Source organism: Sinohyriopsis cumingii, chromosome 4, assembly GCF_028554795.1.
Source record: "Sinohyriopsis cumingii isolate HCF-2022 chromosome 4, ASM2855479v2, whole genome shotgun sequence".
Classification (NCBI taxonomy): domain Eukaryota; kingdom Metazoa; phylum Mollusca; class Bivalvia; order Unionida; family Unionidae; genus Sinohyriopsis; species Sinohyriopsis cumingii.
This window is the reverse complement of record NC_142964.1, coordinates 60,701,282-60,720,839: the sequence shown is the minus strand read 5'-3', so window position 1 is coordinate 60,720,839 and position 19,558 is coordinate 60,701,282. Positions and strand designations below refer to the sequence as shown.

General features: G+C 34.5%; 1 protein-coding gene across 2 annotated transcripts in view; it reads right to left on the bottom strand.

Moving 5' to 3' along the window:
* Positions 1-1,605: 1,605 nt before the first annotated feature.
* Positions 1,606-19,558, bottom strand: part of LOC149801267 (protein crumbs-like) — a 41,548-nt gene continuing 23,595 nt past the window's right edge. For both annotated transcript variants that reach the window (XM_089954284.1, XM_089954283.1), the window contains exons 3-8: positions 17,314-17,403; positions 15,222-15,330; positions 11,396-11,524; positions 10,878-10,954; positions 8,065-8,149; positions 1,606-4,137 (exon numbers count right to left, since the gene is read on the bottom strand). In XM_089954284.1, coding sequence (XP_089810410.1) covers positions 4,041-4,137; positions 8,065-8,149; positions 10,878-10,954; positions 11,396-11,524; positions 15,222-15,330; positions 17,314-17,403 — 587 coding nt within the window. In that variant the 3' untranslated portion in view covers positions 1,606-4,040. The remainder of the gene's footprint in view (positions 4,138-8,064; positions 8,150-10,877; positions 10,955-11,395; positions 11,525-15,221; positions 15,331-17,313; positions 17,404-19,558) is intronic.

Genomic DNA, 19,558 nt, shown 5'->3' with positions numbered 1-19,558 from the left:
TCTTCAAATCTTTTGTAGATAAAGCAATTATCCCGCAACAATATTGCTTAAGCAGTATATTTTCTTAAACGTTTTTAATTTCACCTGCACTGATCCTATCTACAGTGCAATTATAATGTTTTAATATGTGGTCAATTATTTCTAATCCAAGGCATGAACGGTTTTATACATCTCCAAAATGCACGTTTTAATTTTTATGGAGAATTTATGAAAATCGAACAGCACAGGTTCAGAATAGTACCGAACTCAGATGGAAAGCTATTACAGTGCGAGATTCTGTGATTTTTTTTATGAATCCTTTGTGACAACATATATTAGAAACGAAATCTTTTCAAATAACGCGATTCTGGAATAGTTTTAAATTATTTGAACAGTTTCCATGTCTTTTGGTTATTTCGTTAACAACTGTGATTATTATGGACAATCTTTATCAGTAATATTGAATCATTAACATCTTAGAAGATATCATAAATGTTGGGGGTTGGTGTTGGGCGGAGAAGATGTGAAGATCTGCAATGTCTTGACATCGAAGAAGCAAAACCTTTAGCAAGTAGTTTCAATTACGATTCAGAATATCAAGAATCTGAGTGATCCCTTTCTCGTACGGCGGAAGTAGATGCGGAAATTTGCAATATCTTGACATCGAAGTAGCACAAATTCAAGCAAGAAATTTGCATTACGATCCAAAATATTGATAATTTGAGTGATCCATTTCTTATACTATCTCGAGGCAAAATGTTATGTGCCTCCTTCAACCTTTATGCCATTATTAAGACAGAGAGGTTCGATTTGAGAAACAGCCTAACATTTTACAAAAAGATTTCTACAAAAGGTGTGCCATGATAATGGCTTTCCAAAATATTTTGTCAATACGTATTCGAAGAAAGGTTTATCCAAATGTTTGAAAATCTTTTAAGTCTCGGATATATTTTGGAGCTTTCATAAAAATTTCAGGTGAATCATTTTGGTCACTTTCTTGATATTCATTGCAAACACAAATAATTCTGCGTTGATCACGTGAGATAACAATGATAATAATAATAATAATAATAATAATAATAATAATAATAATGATAATAATAATAATAATAATAATTTGAAGAAATTTGATGCCACAAAGTAATGTCTGATTCAGATTGAATGCATTTGATAAAAATGTGCTAGTTTTATTCCAAGACAATGCAAATCTCCGATCTGCTCACCCCACCACCAGTCTCACCTCACAAATGTCCTAGAATAAATTCGCAATAATCCCCAAACTATGATTTAGTCCAAATATTTAGTGAATATTTTGTAATTACAACTAAATAAATCCTCTTAGGCATTAGCAGAAACACAACTAAAATTGTATCCTTAGCGACTGATGTTAAGAAATGGAAGTTCTAAACTAAACGACATTAACCTAAAAGGCTAAGCCACAATAGCAGAACCAGGATGAGGGCTTTTGTCCCGTCATATTTATAAACGGCTTGCTTCTGTAACAGTATTATTTTTCTTAAGATATAGACGTTGAACACATCATCTGTAAACATGTCTACCTCCATGTAAGAATGATATTAAAATGATTATATTAAAATACGATCTAAAATCATAGTCATTTATTAACTCGGTAAAATATTGTTTGCACAATTATAAAACATTAGACAGGTAGGCCCAAATCCTACATTAATAATGGACAAAGGTCAATTACACACTACAAATTAAATATATAATCATGGACAAAAACCAAAGTCATAATACAAATTAAATATAATAACAGGTTGCGAAGTACTTCTCATTATTAGTCAATGGACATAATATATCTAATAGAAAGTTACGTGTTTAGCTGTAGCAAGAGTAGTAGTAGGAATAGTCAAAATGGTAGAACTAGTTATTGTTTTTGCATAGTCCTTCTTATCGTTACTACTACTAGTTAGACCTCTCCGGTGGCCAAGTGGTTAGAGCGTCCGCCTCGGATGCGGGAGGTCGTGGGTTCCATCCCCAGCCGAGTCATACTAAAGACTTACAAAAAAGGTACTAACAGCTGCCTTGCTTGACGCTCATCTTTAAGAGGTTAGTATTAGGACTGGTCGGCCTGGTGTCAGGATAATGTGAGTGGGTGGGACATTATGCTACATGTCTGCGGGATGATGTTCCAGTGCTAGACATCACTATAAACTGCTACACTGCAGACATCGTAGCGATATGCCCGAAAAATTGTTAAAGATACGTTAAAAATCCAAATCACACAAACACACATACATACACACTCACACACACTACTACTACTACTACTAGTTATTATTATTATTATTATTATTATTATTATTATTACTATTGTGTTGTTGTTGTTATCCAGAAGTTTGAGTGTTTCATTCAATAAATGTATATGAAACCTGAAACCAAAGTTGAGTTAAAGTGTTAAAATCAGTTTCTGTTAGTGTATCTATCACGATGCATGAAGTCTTTATTGGAACAAATTGAATATGAAGGATATTTTCATAAGTTTTAAAATATAACCATCGTGAGATGCTAGAACTACCATTATAATCATGCCCTCTGTGACAACACCTGAACCACTGTTATAAACATGACCTCTGTGTGAACAACTGGACTGTCTAAGTAAATATGTTATGAACTAAACATCCAGAATTGCGAGTGATTCCCCAGAACTCGAACAAATCCCCATCTGTTTGATATGTGGAGATATATTTGTCGGTAAAGCCAGATTTTATCTAAAATCAATCAATATTAATAATCTTCATATATTAGCTAATTGTGAAAAATAGCATTTTACTTAGTTATTTGCTTTAATCATAAACGGTTTGTCAGTTTTAGATACATTTCGTTATGATTTTTGTATTTCAGCTCTTCAAATTTAATAATATTTAAATGGGCATGTAACACGAGAGCATTTCAGGTTCAATTATGTTTCGTTTTGTTATTTTGTTTCTCTGAGCTACAGTTTAACACCTTCAGTGGACAGGCAGCGCGTAAATATTTGAGATTTTTGTTGGTACAAAAGTTTACATCATGCTCAAGTTAAATGCCAGGTTGAATGGTCTTTCAAGCGAAGGTAAATGTTCATTAATTATAGTGCAATCATGTAACACAGATAATTGCTGTCAGATCATGTCTACTTGAGATAGCATTTAATATAATATTTACATTTAAGATATGAAATAGACTGGATAGTTCACATTATGACAACATGGTTACAGTCATCACTATCTGCTTGGAAGACAGGTAACGGCGGTATCATCATATCAGCCAGATAAGGGGTCCATATTGGCTGTGGTGTCATTAAATCACTGATTAAATAGAGTTATATATATTCTGTTGAATGTATTAAACCTGGTACACAGTGACATAGATTTGACTGACACATGTGCCAAACTAGTTGAAATGGACTCATAAGATCTTTGTTAATTTTTTTCTGACACGGGCGTCACAAATGTGTTTAGTGGTTTTCTTGTGTAGATTTCAGCAAAACAAATTCTTCCATGAAACTGTGTCATCCATTTTATATAGGTTGCAAACATAAATACGTTTTGAAGCAGACAATTTAAAATACAAACATTTATTCATTTCTGATATGAACTTCTTAGGTGTTGAATAATCCAAAACAAAGTATGATCATGTAACTCTTGTCAGTCCTTTTGCAATGCTCAGAACACGGTCTTACTAAATCGGATTTAGTTTTCAAATACAGGCCGTTTGAGATTTAGTAAATATCACTGTACTAATAATTCACAAAGACCTATGAAAAGGAAATCACACAAGCACTTGGTGTATTTCTGTGCATAATAAGGTTTCCATATCCATTCGATATGCCGCATTTCCTGAAAGTAGAATATTGTCTGGATATTTACAGACTTGCAAGTGATTTTATTGGAAGACAGCAACTGTTGTTTATGAATGGAAATTAAGTTACTAAAAACAAGTATTTCTTCGCAACAGACAGCATCTTAGTCCTGGAAATCTATGAATTCAAAGAAAGAAATAGATAATACTGCAACAATTTATTATTATTTTGCTCTTGTTGTTGTTGCCCGTTGTTGTCAAAACGTTGGAGAGGTCCCTTTGGCTGCACATACTGTATTACTGACGTGCAGGTCAGGATTATCCTTCAGCAAGTGAACGAGGATCTGATTATTGCTGTAATATAAACACAACTAATAGTAATTTAGTATATTTTAGCATAAATAATAATAATAATAATAATAATAATAATAATAATAATCAGAATTGTAATGCTCTCAGACACATTCACAGCCCTAAATTATTTTGAAATTAATAGGAGAAAATTAGTTTGGTATAGATTTAATATTTTTCTGTCTGCATTTGAATTATATGATAAATCGTTTAGAGACATGAATGTATTGTTAAGTGTCTTAAAACTATATGATATAATATGATTTGACTGAGTAACGCACTCCCTTTCCCAGTCCGGTGTAAATCAAGCAAAATATCCAAGTGCAACGATCCTGGAACTATATTACCAGAACCCGCATACCACCTGGGTGGAAGTGTCAGAAACTGATAATACAGAAATCCTGAGATCACTAGTAAAGGAGACCACCCCAGGCACTTGCATAACAAGTTCAACATCTTGGTGGGAGGAGGGAGGTTGGTGGGTGGGATAGAGCATCCATATGGAACTAATTTGAACCTGCTTAACGTTGCTAAGTGTAATCTTCCCTCACTAGCTTTCTCAATCGATTTCGATCAATATATTTGTCCTCCAGCCACAACCATATACATCTGCTTTTGAAGCCTTGCTATAAACATTTTGTGTCACTTTAAACTGATAAAAACGGAATAGGTGCCAATTGGAAGTTGTAGATTGCTTTACATTAGCTGAACATTTACTACAATCACAAATCTGAATAACAGATTTTACAGGCGCTGTACCTATTTGAAACCTGTGTTTGATTGCTACTGTAATAAATCTTATCGGCATTTCAGCAAGAATTGAAATCAGATGGGAGATATTAATACCATTTGTATAGACAGCATGGTAATATTTGATTAAATATCTTCAAAAGATACGAATAGTTACGTTTTGTTTCAAAGTTATTGAAAAGAAACAATAACAGGAGTCCCTCAAAATGATTGATGCCTTACTAGCTGAACAGAATTTCCTCTAAATCAAGATAATACCATTTCTTCCTTTTAACTGTGGAGTTTTTAAACAACCTTTGATAATCTTCAACGATAACATGATTTATAAATAAGATGATGAGGTAAACATTCCACCATTTTCATAAAGGACCAACGAGGATTCAGAAGAATTTCTTTGGTGGAAACTTCGTGTTGACTTTTTCATTTAGGAGCAGCTACGATAACATGTCTTTGGTGAAACACCCTGTCGATTTGACAAGCCATCTAGGGAACGTAGTCATACCAAAATGTCAGAGATGACCATTGTGGCACTCATATCAGAAGTCGGATCGACACCACTTTCATTTACGACCAGCTAGACCTCACACTAAGAATTTCAGTGAAAACCAAATGCTAATTTGACCATTATGACCATCATTTCATGAGAAATAGCGAAAACAACATGTTCAATACAATTACAGTGGCAGGCATACTGAATGTCTGAATCACACCATTAGGACCCAATAGACACTATACTAAAGTGGTTAGTAATATCCAGACGTTGATACCACCATCCATTCAAGGGAATTAATGATAAATATATTTTAGGAGGGCCACGGATGTTTCTATATTGGAAAACACAATTTCTTTTTCTGGACCAACTATACATCACCAGAAATCTTTTGATGACAACCCTATGGCAATATTACATTTTATTCTGGATGATTATCAAAAATAAGATTTTTCATTAATCACTGTAACAACTCTATCGGACATCAGATTGTCATTTTGGACCAACTACAGTATTCGCACACCATCCCCACTGTTTGTACGCCTTTGGCTATTTTAATACTGTACAAATTCAAAAATATAAAAATGCACACAACTTGGTCATTTCAGTCAGTGTTATAATTCTAGCATGATCTTCACCAAAGTGTCCCTAACACTGTCGTCTTAATGGCGTTTCAAAAGTGTGCGGTTGTGTGTGTGTGTGTGTGTGTGTTTTGTTCTGATTTTTAACGTAGCTTTAACAATATTTCATTCATATCACTACGATGTCTGCAGTGTGACAGTTTATAGCAATGTCTAGCACTGGGACATCATGCCGCAGACATGTAGCATGATATCCCACCCAGTCACATAATTCTGACACTAGGTCGACCAGTCTTAACACTAACCTCTTAATGCTGAGTGCCTAGCGAGGCAGCTGCTAGTACCATTTTTACAAGTCTCATGCAAAAATGCGACGTTGTTACTAAATAAACTCTCGTTTGATTTGAAGCGCCCACAATTTGACTGTGTTTTTGAACCTCCTGGCATCAATCAGGTTAAAACGTATCAAACAATAAATGAAATATCTGTTTTGTGCATTTTCTATATCCTTGATGCCGTTCTGATTTTAAAATTAGTAGGTGGGCCAAAACAAACGGGAGGATGTGACAATATTATAGTCCTTATAAGAAGACTTCTCAATTGTGATATATACCTAATAATAATAATACTTTTAATTAGGGGGATTAGCTAGGACACTATTTTCAGGACATCAGATGGGCTTCATGTTCAGTTAGGAATAACTAGATATCATAAGAAGTCTTCGAGTGAAAATAGAAACGTAGCGGCAAGATCCATAATGAACATCACATTGACTCCATTTTCATTTTAGACCAACTAGTCATGAATTTTTCTGCTAAAACGTCGTGTAAATATAACATTCTGATTTTCAAGATGGCCGCTGTGGTGTCCTTATAACTTACACATCCCATTATAATGTGGAGGCAGGTCATGACCGTCTACTTTTTCATACATGTAAGGCAAAACGTACATATCTAGGCACTCAACATTCAACATAGCGATTAAAACTGGTTAATTGAAGTTCAATATATCGCTTGTTTTATGGTAGTTATAGCGCATACATTTGGAATGGGCCATATGAAATTTGCACAATGAAATCAAAAAAGGTTTGGTCATATAATCTTTAAAATTATTTTGTCAATACATAATACAGCATATGATGAAATATCGACCAATTCAAATGTTGGTGAATTACAGAGCTTTTGACAGGTGCAATTTGTGTTTTAATTATATATTTCAATGAAAACTTCAATAGCTCAGTTGGTTGAACATCGGTCAACGCTTCCGGATCTCACTGATGGTGCGACACAGAGGATGAGGTGTAAAATCAGAAGTAGGACAGTTACAGTGTCATGTCCTGGCTGGTTATGCGCCTTTCCTATGTACTATATAAAAATATGTCTATGAGGGCATTTAAAATTACTATCTTGGGAGGATTTACCTGTCAAATCATACAGATGGCGGCTTCAGAAATTTACAAGTTTAGAGATTGCTTTGAAATTTTAATTTAATAGTGTTAGCTTAGGATGGATATACATATTTTAAAACTGACGCGGAAGTAACTAAATATTTACCGATTCAGGAATATGTGCGTACTGCATATCAGGTTGATAAGTATTACAAGCCTGTCATACCTGGTTTTACTTTTACTTTAATTGACTTCTTCGGATCGGATACTCATTAAAATTCAATATATACAAATATTTGTATAGACACGGGAAAGGATATTACAAGCCTCATGCAAGCCCTACCCCTCCATCTACCAAGAGTTAGCCACAATTTTAGTCTCCTTCAAAATCTTGTGCCTTCGCTTATTCTGTAGTCCATGTTTATGTATCCAACTGATTGTGAGATATACAGGGGCAGGTGTACCGTAAATTCAGAGATACTTCTTGGGATAAAATTTCAAGGTTTGGGATTAAATTTACATAGGATGAAATTGTATTGGGCCACATTGTTTAGCCTCATACGCAATACAACACTACAATTTACTGTCGTGAACCTAATCTCATTGATATTTATATCTGTGAAAACTGAAAGTAAATCCTTTATGAATATTCTGATTTGCATCATATATATATATTTCTTCTAGCATGCTTATACAGAACAAAACCCAATTTATATACTGACCGTCTTCTCCTGAAGATAGTGAGTACTGCAATGGCTAGAAGAACCAATACTGCAACCAACACCGGAATGATTATGTGAGCCAGTTCTGAAATGGATTAGATTTTGAAACTTTTACATTTTTTCGCAAATACCGAAAGCACTGTACTACATCTGATTTTTTAATCGTTTCCGCATTTCAAGATCTAGATAGGAATAAGAGTAGAGACATGACTGTATCAAAAGGTTGCTTTGAAAATGTCCCAAACTGATGCTTTGCCCGTAGAAAACTTAGGATTATAATATTAACTCGAGATCCTATTTTGTTGGTCCTGGCATCTATTTAGAAAAATTAACATCGAGGTTAGTAAAGAGTTGGAACAGTGCGATGTACACACTCGCACACTAAAGAGATCACTATGTATAGCCTCCACAAAGGCAGGCTCGGCATATATATATATAACCCATATTGGTAGGGTTGGCAATCAGTACATGATTAAACTATACGGCTAATAAAATGCTTGTCATATAGTTAAGTGTATATGCCAGTTAGCCAAGCACCTACAACTTACCATACTGGCAAGGTCTATACAGACACTTAAGACATACAATACTGCCAAGGGTTGGACAAACAACTAAGACATACCATACTGTCAATGGTTAGACATAAAATAAGAGTACTATACTGGCAAGATCTATACATAAACCTAAGACTTACCATGATGGCAAGGGTTAAATATACACCTAAGACTTACCATGAAGGCAAGGGTTAGATATATACCTAAGACTTACCTACTGGCTAGGGTTAGACATATACTTAAGAAGGGGCCCCGAGTGGCCGAGTAGTATAATGGGCTCACCGTTACGGACCACTGTCATCTCACCTCTGTTTGCGTCGGTTTGAGTCGCGACTTCAGCCAGTTTGGGTATGTGATAAAGCCTGCCAGTAACTTCTCGTGGGTCCGTGGTTCTTTCCGGGATTTTCAAGGGTTCTGCCTATACCATTTTTAGTGGCCTCCATGTATAGCCTATCTTGTGCTGAAAAATGGCGTTAGACCCTACAACAACTACAACAACATCCACCTAAGACTTACCCTATTGGCATGGGTTGGATATACACCTAAGACTTACCCTAATGGCATGGGTTAGACATACGCCTAAAAAATACCCTACTGTCAAAGATTATATATACAAGAAAACACATTTAAGGCCTAATATGGATACATATTCTATGATTATATCATGACTTGTATAAAATAGATTTTAAAAATCTCTATTTGTCGAGCGTGCTGCATGTAACACAGCTTTGAAAGCCGTAGTGCTGCTCATTTTAAATAAGAATATGACTCACAATTCGAAGACCACAAGTTCTATATCCATTTAGACCAGCCCACATCGATTGAATAACAATGTGCAAAAATACATTTCACCCGGTAAAGAGGGACCCATAACTATACCAATGTTATATCAGGGTCAGTGTTGTAATGATGTACCTTATAATGAGCTGCTGTACAAGAGGATCATTCCCTATCTGAGAACATTTTTATTCGCGGATTACAAACATCCAGCTGCAAATAATCAAGACCCTTGTATGTCATCGCATCGCAAACCAGTGGCTATTTGCCCATGATTCATGTACTACACATACCCCACTGCGAGCGGCCTTAACCCAAATATGTCATCACGTATTGACCCTGGTTTTGAAGATCAGTGTCTATTTGTCATATTTATTTATGTATCACACGATTAAACAGCCACTTATCTTATCTGAGATCTGTCATAGTATAACGCAACGACAGATTGTAGTCTATTTGCCCACATTTATTCATGTATCACACATACCAAACTGCACAGGGACTAAACCCTATTTGCCCATATATTTTCACGCATCATACGTACTAAACTAGGTGTGATCTAGACCCAGATTTGCCACTGCTTATCTTGTAGTATCGTCGCTCATATTTATTTAAGACCACATATATCCAACAGTACATTCCGTCTTCCCATAATGTAGTGGTATATTAGACCAAATCACTAAAAATAACGCTTGACATTTCAAACAGCAACGAAGTACATGCATTGTTAGGTTTTAATTGTGTATGCAACATTTGAATGAAAAATGATTGAAGACATCATTCGGTTCAATAGTACAAACTTATTGTTTACGTTTTATTCTTGACACGTCATTGAGTTCTCGTGATGTCATTGAGTTCTCGTGACGTCAGTGAGGTTGTTGCGATGGAATAGCAACCATCAGTGTGGGTCCAGTTCCAAATAACTATTATTAAATCTGATGTCTTTATCTTGCATGTGACAGGAAAACGTCATGGATGTTTTGAACTAGATAAGGCAATGCAGTCTCGAAATTTCTAGGGTATTTCGATTCACATAAGTCAATTTAGTGTGTAAATTCCAATGATATGTTCCTTTAGGTAAATTAATATTACTGTGGAGATCTTAGAGGGTGCTTTGAATAGGTAAGTCTTGAACTTTTATGGGATCTACTCATTTAAACCAGGCCATGTAGTTTGTTAATGTCTAAGCACATTTAAAATAAAGTCGAACTCGTACTTCAAACGTCAAAATCTTTGATTTTCTATAACTTTACAACTGATCTGGGCATTTTGTATTTCTCAAAACTATATTTGTGCCAAATTTCAGTTATCTAAAGAGAATCTAAGCCTGGTTTTATTTTGAGCTTTTCAGATTGAAGAGTTATATGATTATGGGCCTGGATCTTTTTGGTTTATTATTAGATATGTGCTGCGCACTAGCACAAATGATTGTACTACAGTGAAATATATACAGTAAAGAAAAAATTAAAATACAGGGCTCACCTTTGCCTGCTTCCTGGTTTTCAATCATTTCATTAAGAATTTTCGTGCATCTGGATCCTGCTGTGCCTGGTTTACATCTATAGAAAAAATTAAATGCAGAAATAAACAGTAAAGTGTACGTACGTACGTATGTATGTATGTATGTATGGATGGATGTATGTATGTATGTATATATGTATGTATGTATGTATGTAGGTATGTATGTATGTATGTATGTTTTTGCATTTAGCACTCAACATACTAATTAAGTATGGTGATGCTTTCAGAAATCCATGAACTTAAATCGTAGTGGGAATGTCATTTTGCAGACCTACGACAATAGATGACTTGTCAGTAGCTGCGTGGTCTCCTGCTAAATTAAATTTCATTCATTTATCAAAACACCAACCTACCTATACTTTAATCACAAATTAAAAAGGGTCTGAATGTAAAATAATTCATTTATTTTCTTCGTCCAAGGCTAACACATCTTCATCTTTATCATATGAGTGTTTTTCTGTTGCTAAACATATACTTACATGCAATCCTGGCATTCTGCGATCCATGTCCCTTCATTCACCGTACAGTTGACACATGTTCCTCCATTAAGGCAGTAATTACGGCACACGGATACATTACAGAACGTACCCTTATAGAGACGATTACAACTGAAACAGACAAAATATAGTTTGATACCTATATTTCTGTCAGTATTTGTCATACATATGTGCTGTTTCAATTCAAGAACATATTAGCATACCTTAATTTACGACTAACATAAAAAGTTAAGGATATGATTAAGGAACAGTTTGTCAAAATAATAAATTGTATCATAAGCTCTGATGCGGGACGTCTTTCCGCCCATAAAATATGAATAGAGGCGCGGAATTTTACATTACATTAATTAAATTTGGATTCATTTTTTTACATTCTCGGGTGGATTTTATACAAAAAGGCACCCATATAGTACATTTTAAAACATCGAAAGAACACAGATAGAAATGAAAGCGGTGGGACATATATTTTCTACATTGAAGATAACTGATGGGATCTGAGAAATGTGGTTAAAACAGATAGATAACGTAAATTCCGAATGTGGAATGAAAACCCTGAAACAGCTTATTCATAATACCTGAAAACTGTTTCTTTTAAGTTTAATATATATATATATATATATATATATATATATATATATATATATATATATATATATATATATATGGCTCTCTTGGGGTTGTTCGGATTTTTAAGGTTTGAACTACTGGAGACTAACTAATTGGTGCCATATAACCAATACTGTACTAATGTGCTGGTGAATTCTTGGTCTACTACTAACTTGTATAACACTGAGGTGGTAGTCATCTGATAAAACCCAGTAATGAATGAAATGGTTACTTATAGTATATCACAGATGAAAATCGTAGGAAAATATGCCTTCATCAACCTTTGTAACTTGTAATTTTCATATGAATTCCAATGGCAGTAATAATACGCAGGATGTGAGCATTCATCACTGGCAATAAGAATACGCAGGATGTGAGCATTTTTCACGGGCAATAAGAATACGCAGGATGTGAGAATTGTTCACGGGCAATAAGAATAAACAGGGCGTGTGGATTCATCACTGGCATTAATAAGCAGGATTGAACATTTGTCACTGGTACAAATAATAAGCAAGGTACAATATTCATCACTGGCAATAGTAATAAACAGCAGTTCTCTAAATAAGTGGTAGTCTGCTAGTCCGAGGCTAGTAACTTTCCTGTCAGACTTGAAGTTTCATAAATTGAATATACCAATGGCTATTAAAGTTTCGGTTGTCTTTAGTCATAGTTTATTTAACGTTATCTTCGGTTGATTTTAAAAAAAAATATGAATGATGTCAAAATGCTCTCAGAGCTAACTGAGTTAATTCCTGATATTCAATTGCTTCCCTCAGAAGGTTAGAACAATCAGGATTGTAAATGTATTTCAAAATGGAACTATATACTTCTTTACTGATTTTGTTAGATTTACAGTTTCGTGTGTCAAAGACTGCAAACATTACTCATGTACTTATCAAACCACAATTGTAATGTCATGGTCAACAAAATCCGTAATATTATTAAACATTCCATCTTTAAATAATCAGAATTCATGAAGACACATATTCCGCTCAAATGATTGTATTGGTTGTATATCTGCTTTGAAAACTCGAAAGCTGATACTGCCGAATGAGAGATCTTCTCAGTCTGCTCTCACTAGAGTATGACAGGTACTTCTCGGATTATATGTCTGTGGAATTGCATTATGAAATAACCTGAATGAATGGGTTGTTTTCTTGTAAAGCTATTGGGTGTTTCTGCTTGATGAGGCTGTACAAATCATTTTTCTTAGTCATCCCTTTCAAAGGACATTTCATGAAAATCAGTCACTTTTCTTTTCATGTCAGCTTGTAGAGAAATCTTCAAGTAAAATTAATGGCTTCCGAAAGCAAGACGTGTGCTTCTGAATTATGAATGATTGTTATTTTTAAGAAATAGGAGTTATGCTCTGTTTTCAGAGCAGATATATAAACAATACATCATTTGAGCGGAATGTGTGTCTTCATGAATTCTGATTCGTAAAGATGACTGGTATTCTTTTGTAGGAAGAAGTAGAGAAGATTCAGAGCGGTTAGTAAATTTCTTAATCTACTAGCCATTCTACTTCTACATCTTAATCTACTAGCCATTCTGGTTACAAGGATATTGATGCTAAAATATAGGCCTGAGCAGGGTATGAGCATTCATCACTGACAATATTACTAAGCAAATTATGAACATTCATCAGAACAATAATGATAGGCATGATGTGAGCATTCATCACCTACAACAATGATCAGCAAGGTGTTAGCATTCATCACGGACAACAATGATAGGCAGGTGTGAGCATTAATTACGGACAATAACGATAAGCAGGTTGTAAGCATTCATCACGGACAATACTGATAAACAAGGTGTAAGCATTCATCACGGGCAATACTGATAAACAAGGTGAACTCATTTATCACGAACAATACTGATAAACAAGGTGTAAGTATTCATCACGGACAATACTGATAAAGCAGGTGTAATCATTCATCACGGACAATAATAATAAACAAGGTGTAAGCATTCATCACGGACAATACTGATAAACAAGGTGTAAGCATTCATTACGGACAATACTGATAAACAAATTGTAAGCATTCATCACGAACAATAATGATAAACAATATGTAAGCATTCATCACGGACAATACTGATAAACAAGGTGTAATCATTCATCACGAACAATAATGATAAACAAGGTGTAAGCATTCATCACAAACATTACTGATAAACAAGGTGTAAGAATTCATCACGGACAATAATGATAAACAAGGTGTAAGCATTCATCACGGGCAATACTGATAAACAAGGTGAACTCATTTATCACGAACAATACTGATAAACAAGGTGTAAGCATTCATCACGGACAATACTGATAAAGAAGGTGTAATCATTCATCACGAACAATAATGATAAACAATATGTAAGCATTCATCACGGACAATACTGATAAACAAGGTGTAATCATTCATCACGAACAATAATGATAAACAAGGTGTAAGCATTCATCACAAACATTACTGATAAACAAGGTGTAAGAATTCATCACGGACAATAATGATAGGCATAATGTAAGCATTCATTACTGACAATAATAATAAGCATTTTAGAGCATTCATTACTGACAACAATAATAAGCAAGTGTGAGCATTCATCACTTACAATAATAACAAGTATAGTATTAGCATCCATCATGAATAATAGTATTAAACAAGTATTCATCACTGGCAATAATAACAAGCAAGGTATGAGCATTCATCAATTGATGGAGTATGACCGATGACTGATATTGAATTAGAGCAACTAGAAATTCCGAACTCAACATTTTTCGGAAAAGAAAATATATAACGTGTATTATGTATATTAATCTACATGCTCGATTATATTTATATTTTGATTCTATCCATTGGTCTTTAACCAAATCTCCTCCTAAAACTCGCTAGGTTGAAATTCACCAAATTTAATACATAGTTTGTCCATGTGGTAAACTTCCGAAAAATGGATAAAGTTCTTTTACACTTCCACTAGGGGTAAGCTCAAACGTATATAAATATGCAATTACAGCATCCTTATCATTTTATTATTGTAAATGTATAAAGTCATAGCTGGACGGTACATACTATCTAAGCAGATCAGAATGAATGACACTTTTTCACACTCCACAAACTAGGGTGGGTTGGGTTTTTAATTAAAATTGTAGGGTTTAGTCTAGACAAGCTTTGGTAGTAGAGCTACAATTGCCTCAAATACGTACATGCATTTGTTGTCCCTCTCTGTGGAACAATGACCATGGGCACAAACACACGTTTCACATCTACTCCCGTTAAAGTAAGGTGAGCACTTGCATACAGGTCTTTGATCCTCTGCAATAAGATAACGGATATAATTAGTATAAGATAGATAAAGAAATATTTGTTATATTTTATGTAACTCATGCGGCTTTAAATAAACAACTTCAATAAATTCATTGTAATATTACACCTTTAATACTATAAATAACACTTGTATAAAACACTTGAATATTAACATGATATATTTATGATTATTAATTATTTTCGTACAAATGTTTATAATGTTGTGTCCCTTTTGGCTATAAATTTATTCAACATTTGCTAGACTTTGATTGGCAATGTGAAAGGACAAATTAATATACATTTTATACCTACAGGTTATCCTTAATTTTCCAGGTACTTAAACGACTTGTGAACTTGATTAAAAGTAATCTCACTGATCTCTGTTGAAAGTTTATCAAGACTTGTATGTCCTTATCTGCGAACCAATATAAACGTATTCCAACATTATATGTGGTATCGATCATGTGCCAAATGATATCATAGGCATCTTGGTGTGACAGGAATATTCCAAAAGAGGAGTTATGCTTGTAATATGTTATCAAGAATAAGGAAATTTACCCAATTACAAGACTGCTACATGTACACGTGCATATTGCTTAGTTTCAATTATTGCTTGTAAACGTTTACAAATCTGCAATCATGAAAATGAAAGCATATCTGCTTTACATATATGCAGGCACTGCCCGTTTCAATTGTATTACAGATTTCTACAGCAGGATACTTTATCACAACACCACACGGATGTTTATTTGAAAATGTCAGATATATTCAGCAACGACATGTCTTGCGAACTGAAACCTTTCATAATAAGAGATAAACGACGCACAGCAAATAACATAATCACAAAATGAGCGAGCTGTGCCATGCACAACATAAATAGTTTTATCTGTAAGCCAAATGGGTATGATACCGGGATAAAGTTGAAAATCTAATCGCTTCTGTTAAACGGCATAGTTTAGATTATTGCAAACCGACAGTGTGCACGCTTAGAAATATCGATAAACAGTACAGCCTTAACCATATATTGATATGACCAGTAGTCGACGATAAAGTTTTCAATACAGTCACCCTACTGAATGTCTGAGCAGGACCATGTTCAGTTAGGACCAGCTACACATTCGGATGAATGTGTGTGTGTAACGTTTCATGATAGTCCTTTATGCAGTTTAAGGGTAGCTGCAATACACTTGTGCTAAACGGACGTACGGACGATTCAGAACAGACCATCCCATATGTTCTTATGTTCTGTGAGCAGCAAAACTATCTACAGAAAATCACTGGGTCTTAGAATGAGTGTGTATCATTTCGTTCATTCATAAATAAGTTTACAAGACAGGCGCACAAAACAAACTATTAAGTTAGACCTACCTAAATATTTTAAGTAATAGATCCATTGATGTCTGATAGAAGAAAACAACTCGACTGCAATGCACAAACTGTGCTTTTAGTTTTATTCTTTCGGTAGAATCAAAATTGATGTTTGGTTTCTGTGAATCATATATTCTTAGCGACGTTTCTCTAGAAAGTGACCTAAACACAAATCCTAACGTTAGGAATCTGAACCTAATGCAATGTTAAAGGAAAATAACTGAACTATAACATATAGTTCACTGTATTACTGTATTATTTATCATCAAACATTTACATACAAGTTATAAGAAAACAACTCAAATGCAAATTCTAACATTTGTGTTGACACCTGACGAACAGATGAATGAACAGAGAGACTGGATTCGTATTGTTAATCTGTAAACCAGTTGTATTTTGCAATCAGACAAAAACAGATGTACTAAGTGCCAGAAACTTCTTTCTTAGAACATGTGAGGTTCGTAAACAATTGCTTCATATATCAGAAAATCCTGCGTGTGTATTCCCCATGGGGAACATGATCCTACACATGAGGAGATGTGAGAACAAATCCTAAATATGTTCCAAACTAAAAACATTACTTCATTAAAAATGAAAGTGTTAGAAATACTGGTCCTGATTTACCTATTGCACATGTTCCTCCATTGTCGCAGTAGTTGTTGTTACATGATAGGGTCTCATACAAAATCTTTTTATATCCTTTTGGTCTTGTTCCTTTTAAAATAAAATACAGTAATATTAAAATCATTTTGAAGAGCTTAAATTGTTACAGGATTAAGGAGAAATAAATGCTCATAATTTTATTTTCATAAAAGTTGTTGAATAAAATGCATATTTTTAGTATGATGCAATGGTGCGAATTTACCAAAGCAGTTACACGTGAATAACACGTAATACAAAACCTATATGTCATAATGATGCTGAATTTACAAAAATAGCACGTGGGATACGCAGTATATTGGGTCTCGCCTGTAACAGGTGCAATGTTGTACCCACATGACCAATACTTGAAAAAAATAGAATTACCATTGCTATCTACGTACAATGTTAAGACCGACACAGTTTCCTACATATAATCTTAGTAATGGTACTGCTACCAACTTTTGTTAATATTGACACTGTTACCAACATATGTTAACATTGAAACTGCTACCAATATATGTTAACACTGACACTGCAACCATCCGGCTAACATTGATACTGCTATCAACATATTATCATAACAATGACACCGAAACCAACAGCCTAACATGAAACACAATAAAAACTACTGAATTGCAATTTCATTGAAAGGAGGTGCTATAGATGGATGTGTTCAAGTATAAAAATTGATTGAAATTTTAAAATAAATATAGAAGCTAACGAGGTTGTGTGTTAAAAGCAGCCATGTTACAATGATCAAAGGTGATAACTATAAGAAGTATCAGCAGACTGTGATCAAACTTTTCCATGCTCTTGTTAGGACGAAGCTTGGCACAAAATTTGGTTGAGATCTAATAATAAATGTGTAAGCCAGAGAATTCGAATAGTTCTGCATTGGAATAAATATCCGTATGTAAGAAGAACAGGGGTCATTACTCTAAGAAATGTGCACAAATGCTCATTGTCAAAAACACGTACGCTCTTGCTGGGTTTTAGCTTCACAACAAATTGGTAAGAAAGCCCAATTATTAATGTGGAACTGTCCCTAAGCTACAATGATCAAGGGAAATACGTCCAATATTAGTGTCGAACACGCTTATCATCGAACTCAATTGAGATTTTCTTGACATTAAGGTAATTTATGTTACATTCTCTTAATAAATGTCTAAGCAACAGTGTTGACATGTTTGTGTATCGACAGTACCAACCCAGTCTAAGAAATTAGGGCAAGGAATTTATCCGTGTTTTGGTAAGATTAAGCTGTAAGGCAAATTTTGATAAAATCTTATAGTAAATGTGGAAGCTATTAAATGTAATTAAAACTGAATTCGTACAAGTTGCTATACGGATGAAAGAGCTTCACAGCAAACAAATTTCATCTTTAATATTAGCAAAAACTAAATGCTAGAGCATTTAAACAGCGGATGATGGTCAGAATTATCAAATGATGGATGTAGAGACAGAAACAACGTTGCAGGAAATAACAATAAGAGTATCAAATATGAGTGCTCATTTCAATGAAATTTATGAACAAGCCAAATACATTCAGTCTATATAAACTTCACAAAATAGTAAACATAATCAATATATTCTTTCAGCGAATAATGATTATATCCACACACACACACACCCTAACAAAGCAAACACCCGCAACAAGTACTTGAATAAATAAAGGGGCGTGGTGGTGGTGGGGTAAAACGCGTTTGCAATATTGCAGATTGGTAAAACGATTAGTCATAAAATTGCAGATAACCAAAACACCATGTTCCATTATAATTATGGTTGACATCAAATGCTTCAAAAGAATAAAGCAAAATTAAATTAAATTAAATAAACTAAAATATGCAATAAATGCAAGGCATTTGGGTGTTGATTACAATATTCCAACTTGAATTAGACCGCTCCGGTGGCCTAGTGGTTAGAGCGTCCGCCTCGGATGCGTGAGGTCGTGGGTTCAATACCGACCGCGTCATATTAAAGGCTTGCAAAAATGGTACGAACAGCTGCCCTGCTTGGCGCTCAGCATTAAGAGGTTAGTGTTAGAACTGGTCGGCCTGGTGTCAGGATAATGTGACTGGGTTGGACATCATGCTACATGTCTTCGGCATGATGCCCCAGTGCTAGATATCAATATAAACTGTCACACTGCAGACTTTCGTAACCATATGACTGAAACATTGTTAAAGCTACGCTAAAATCACACACACACACCAACTTGAATTATGCT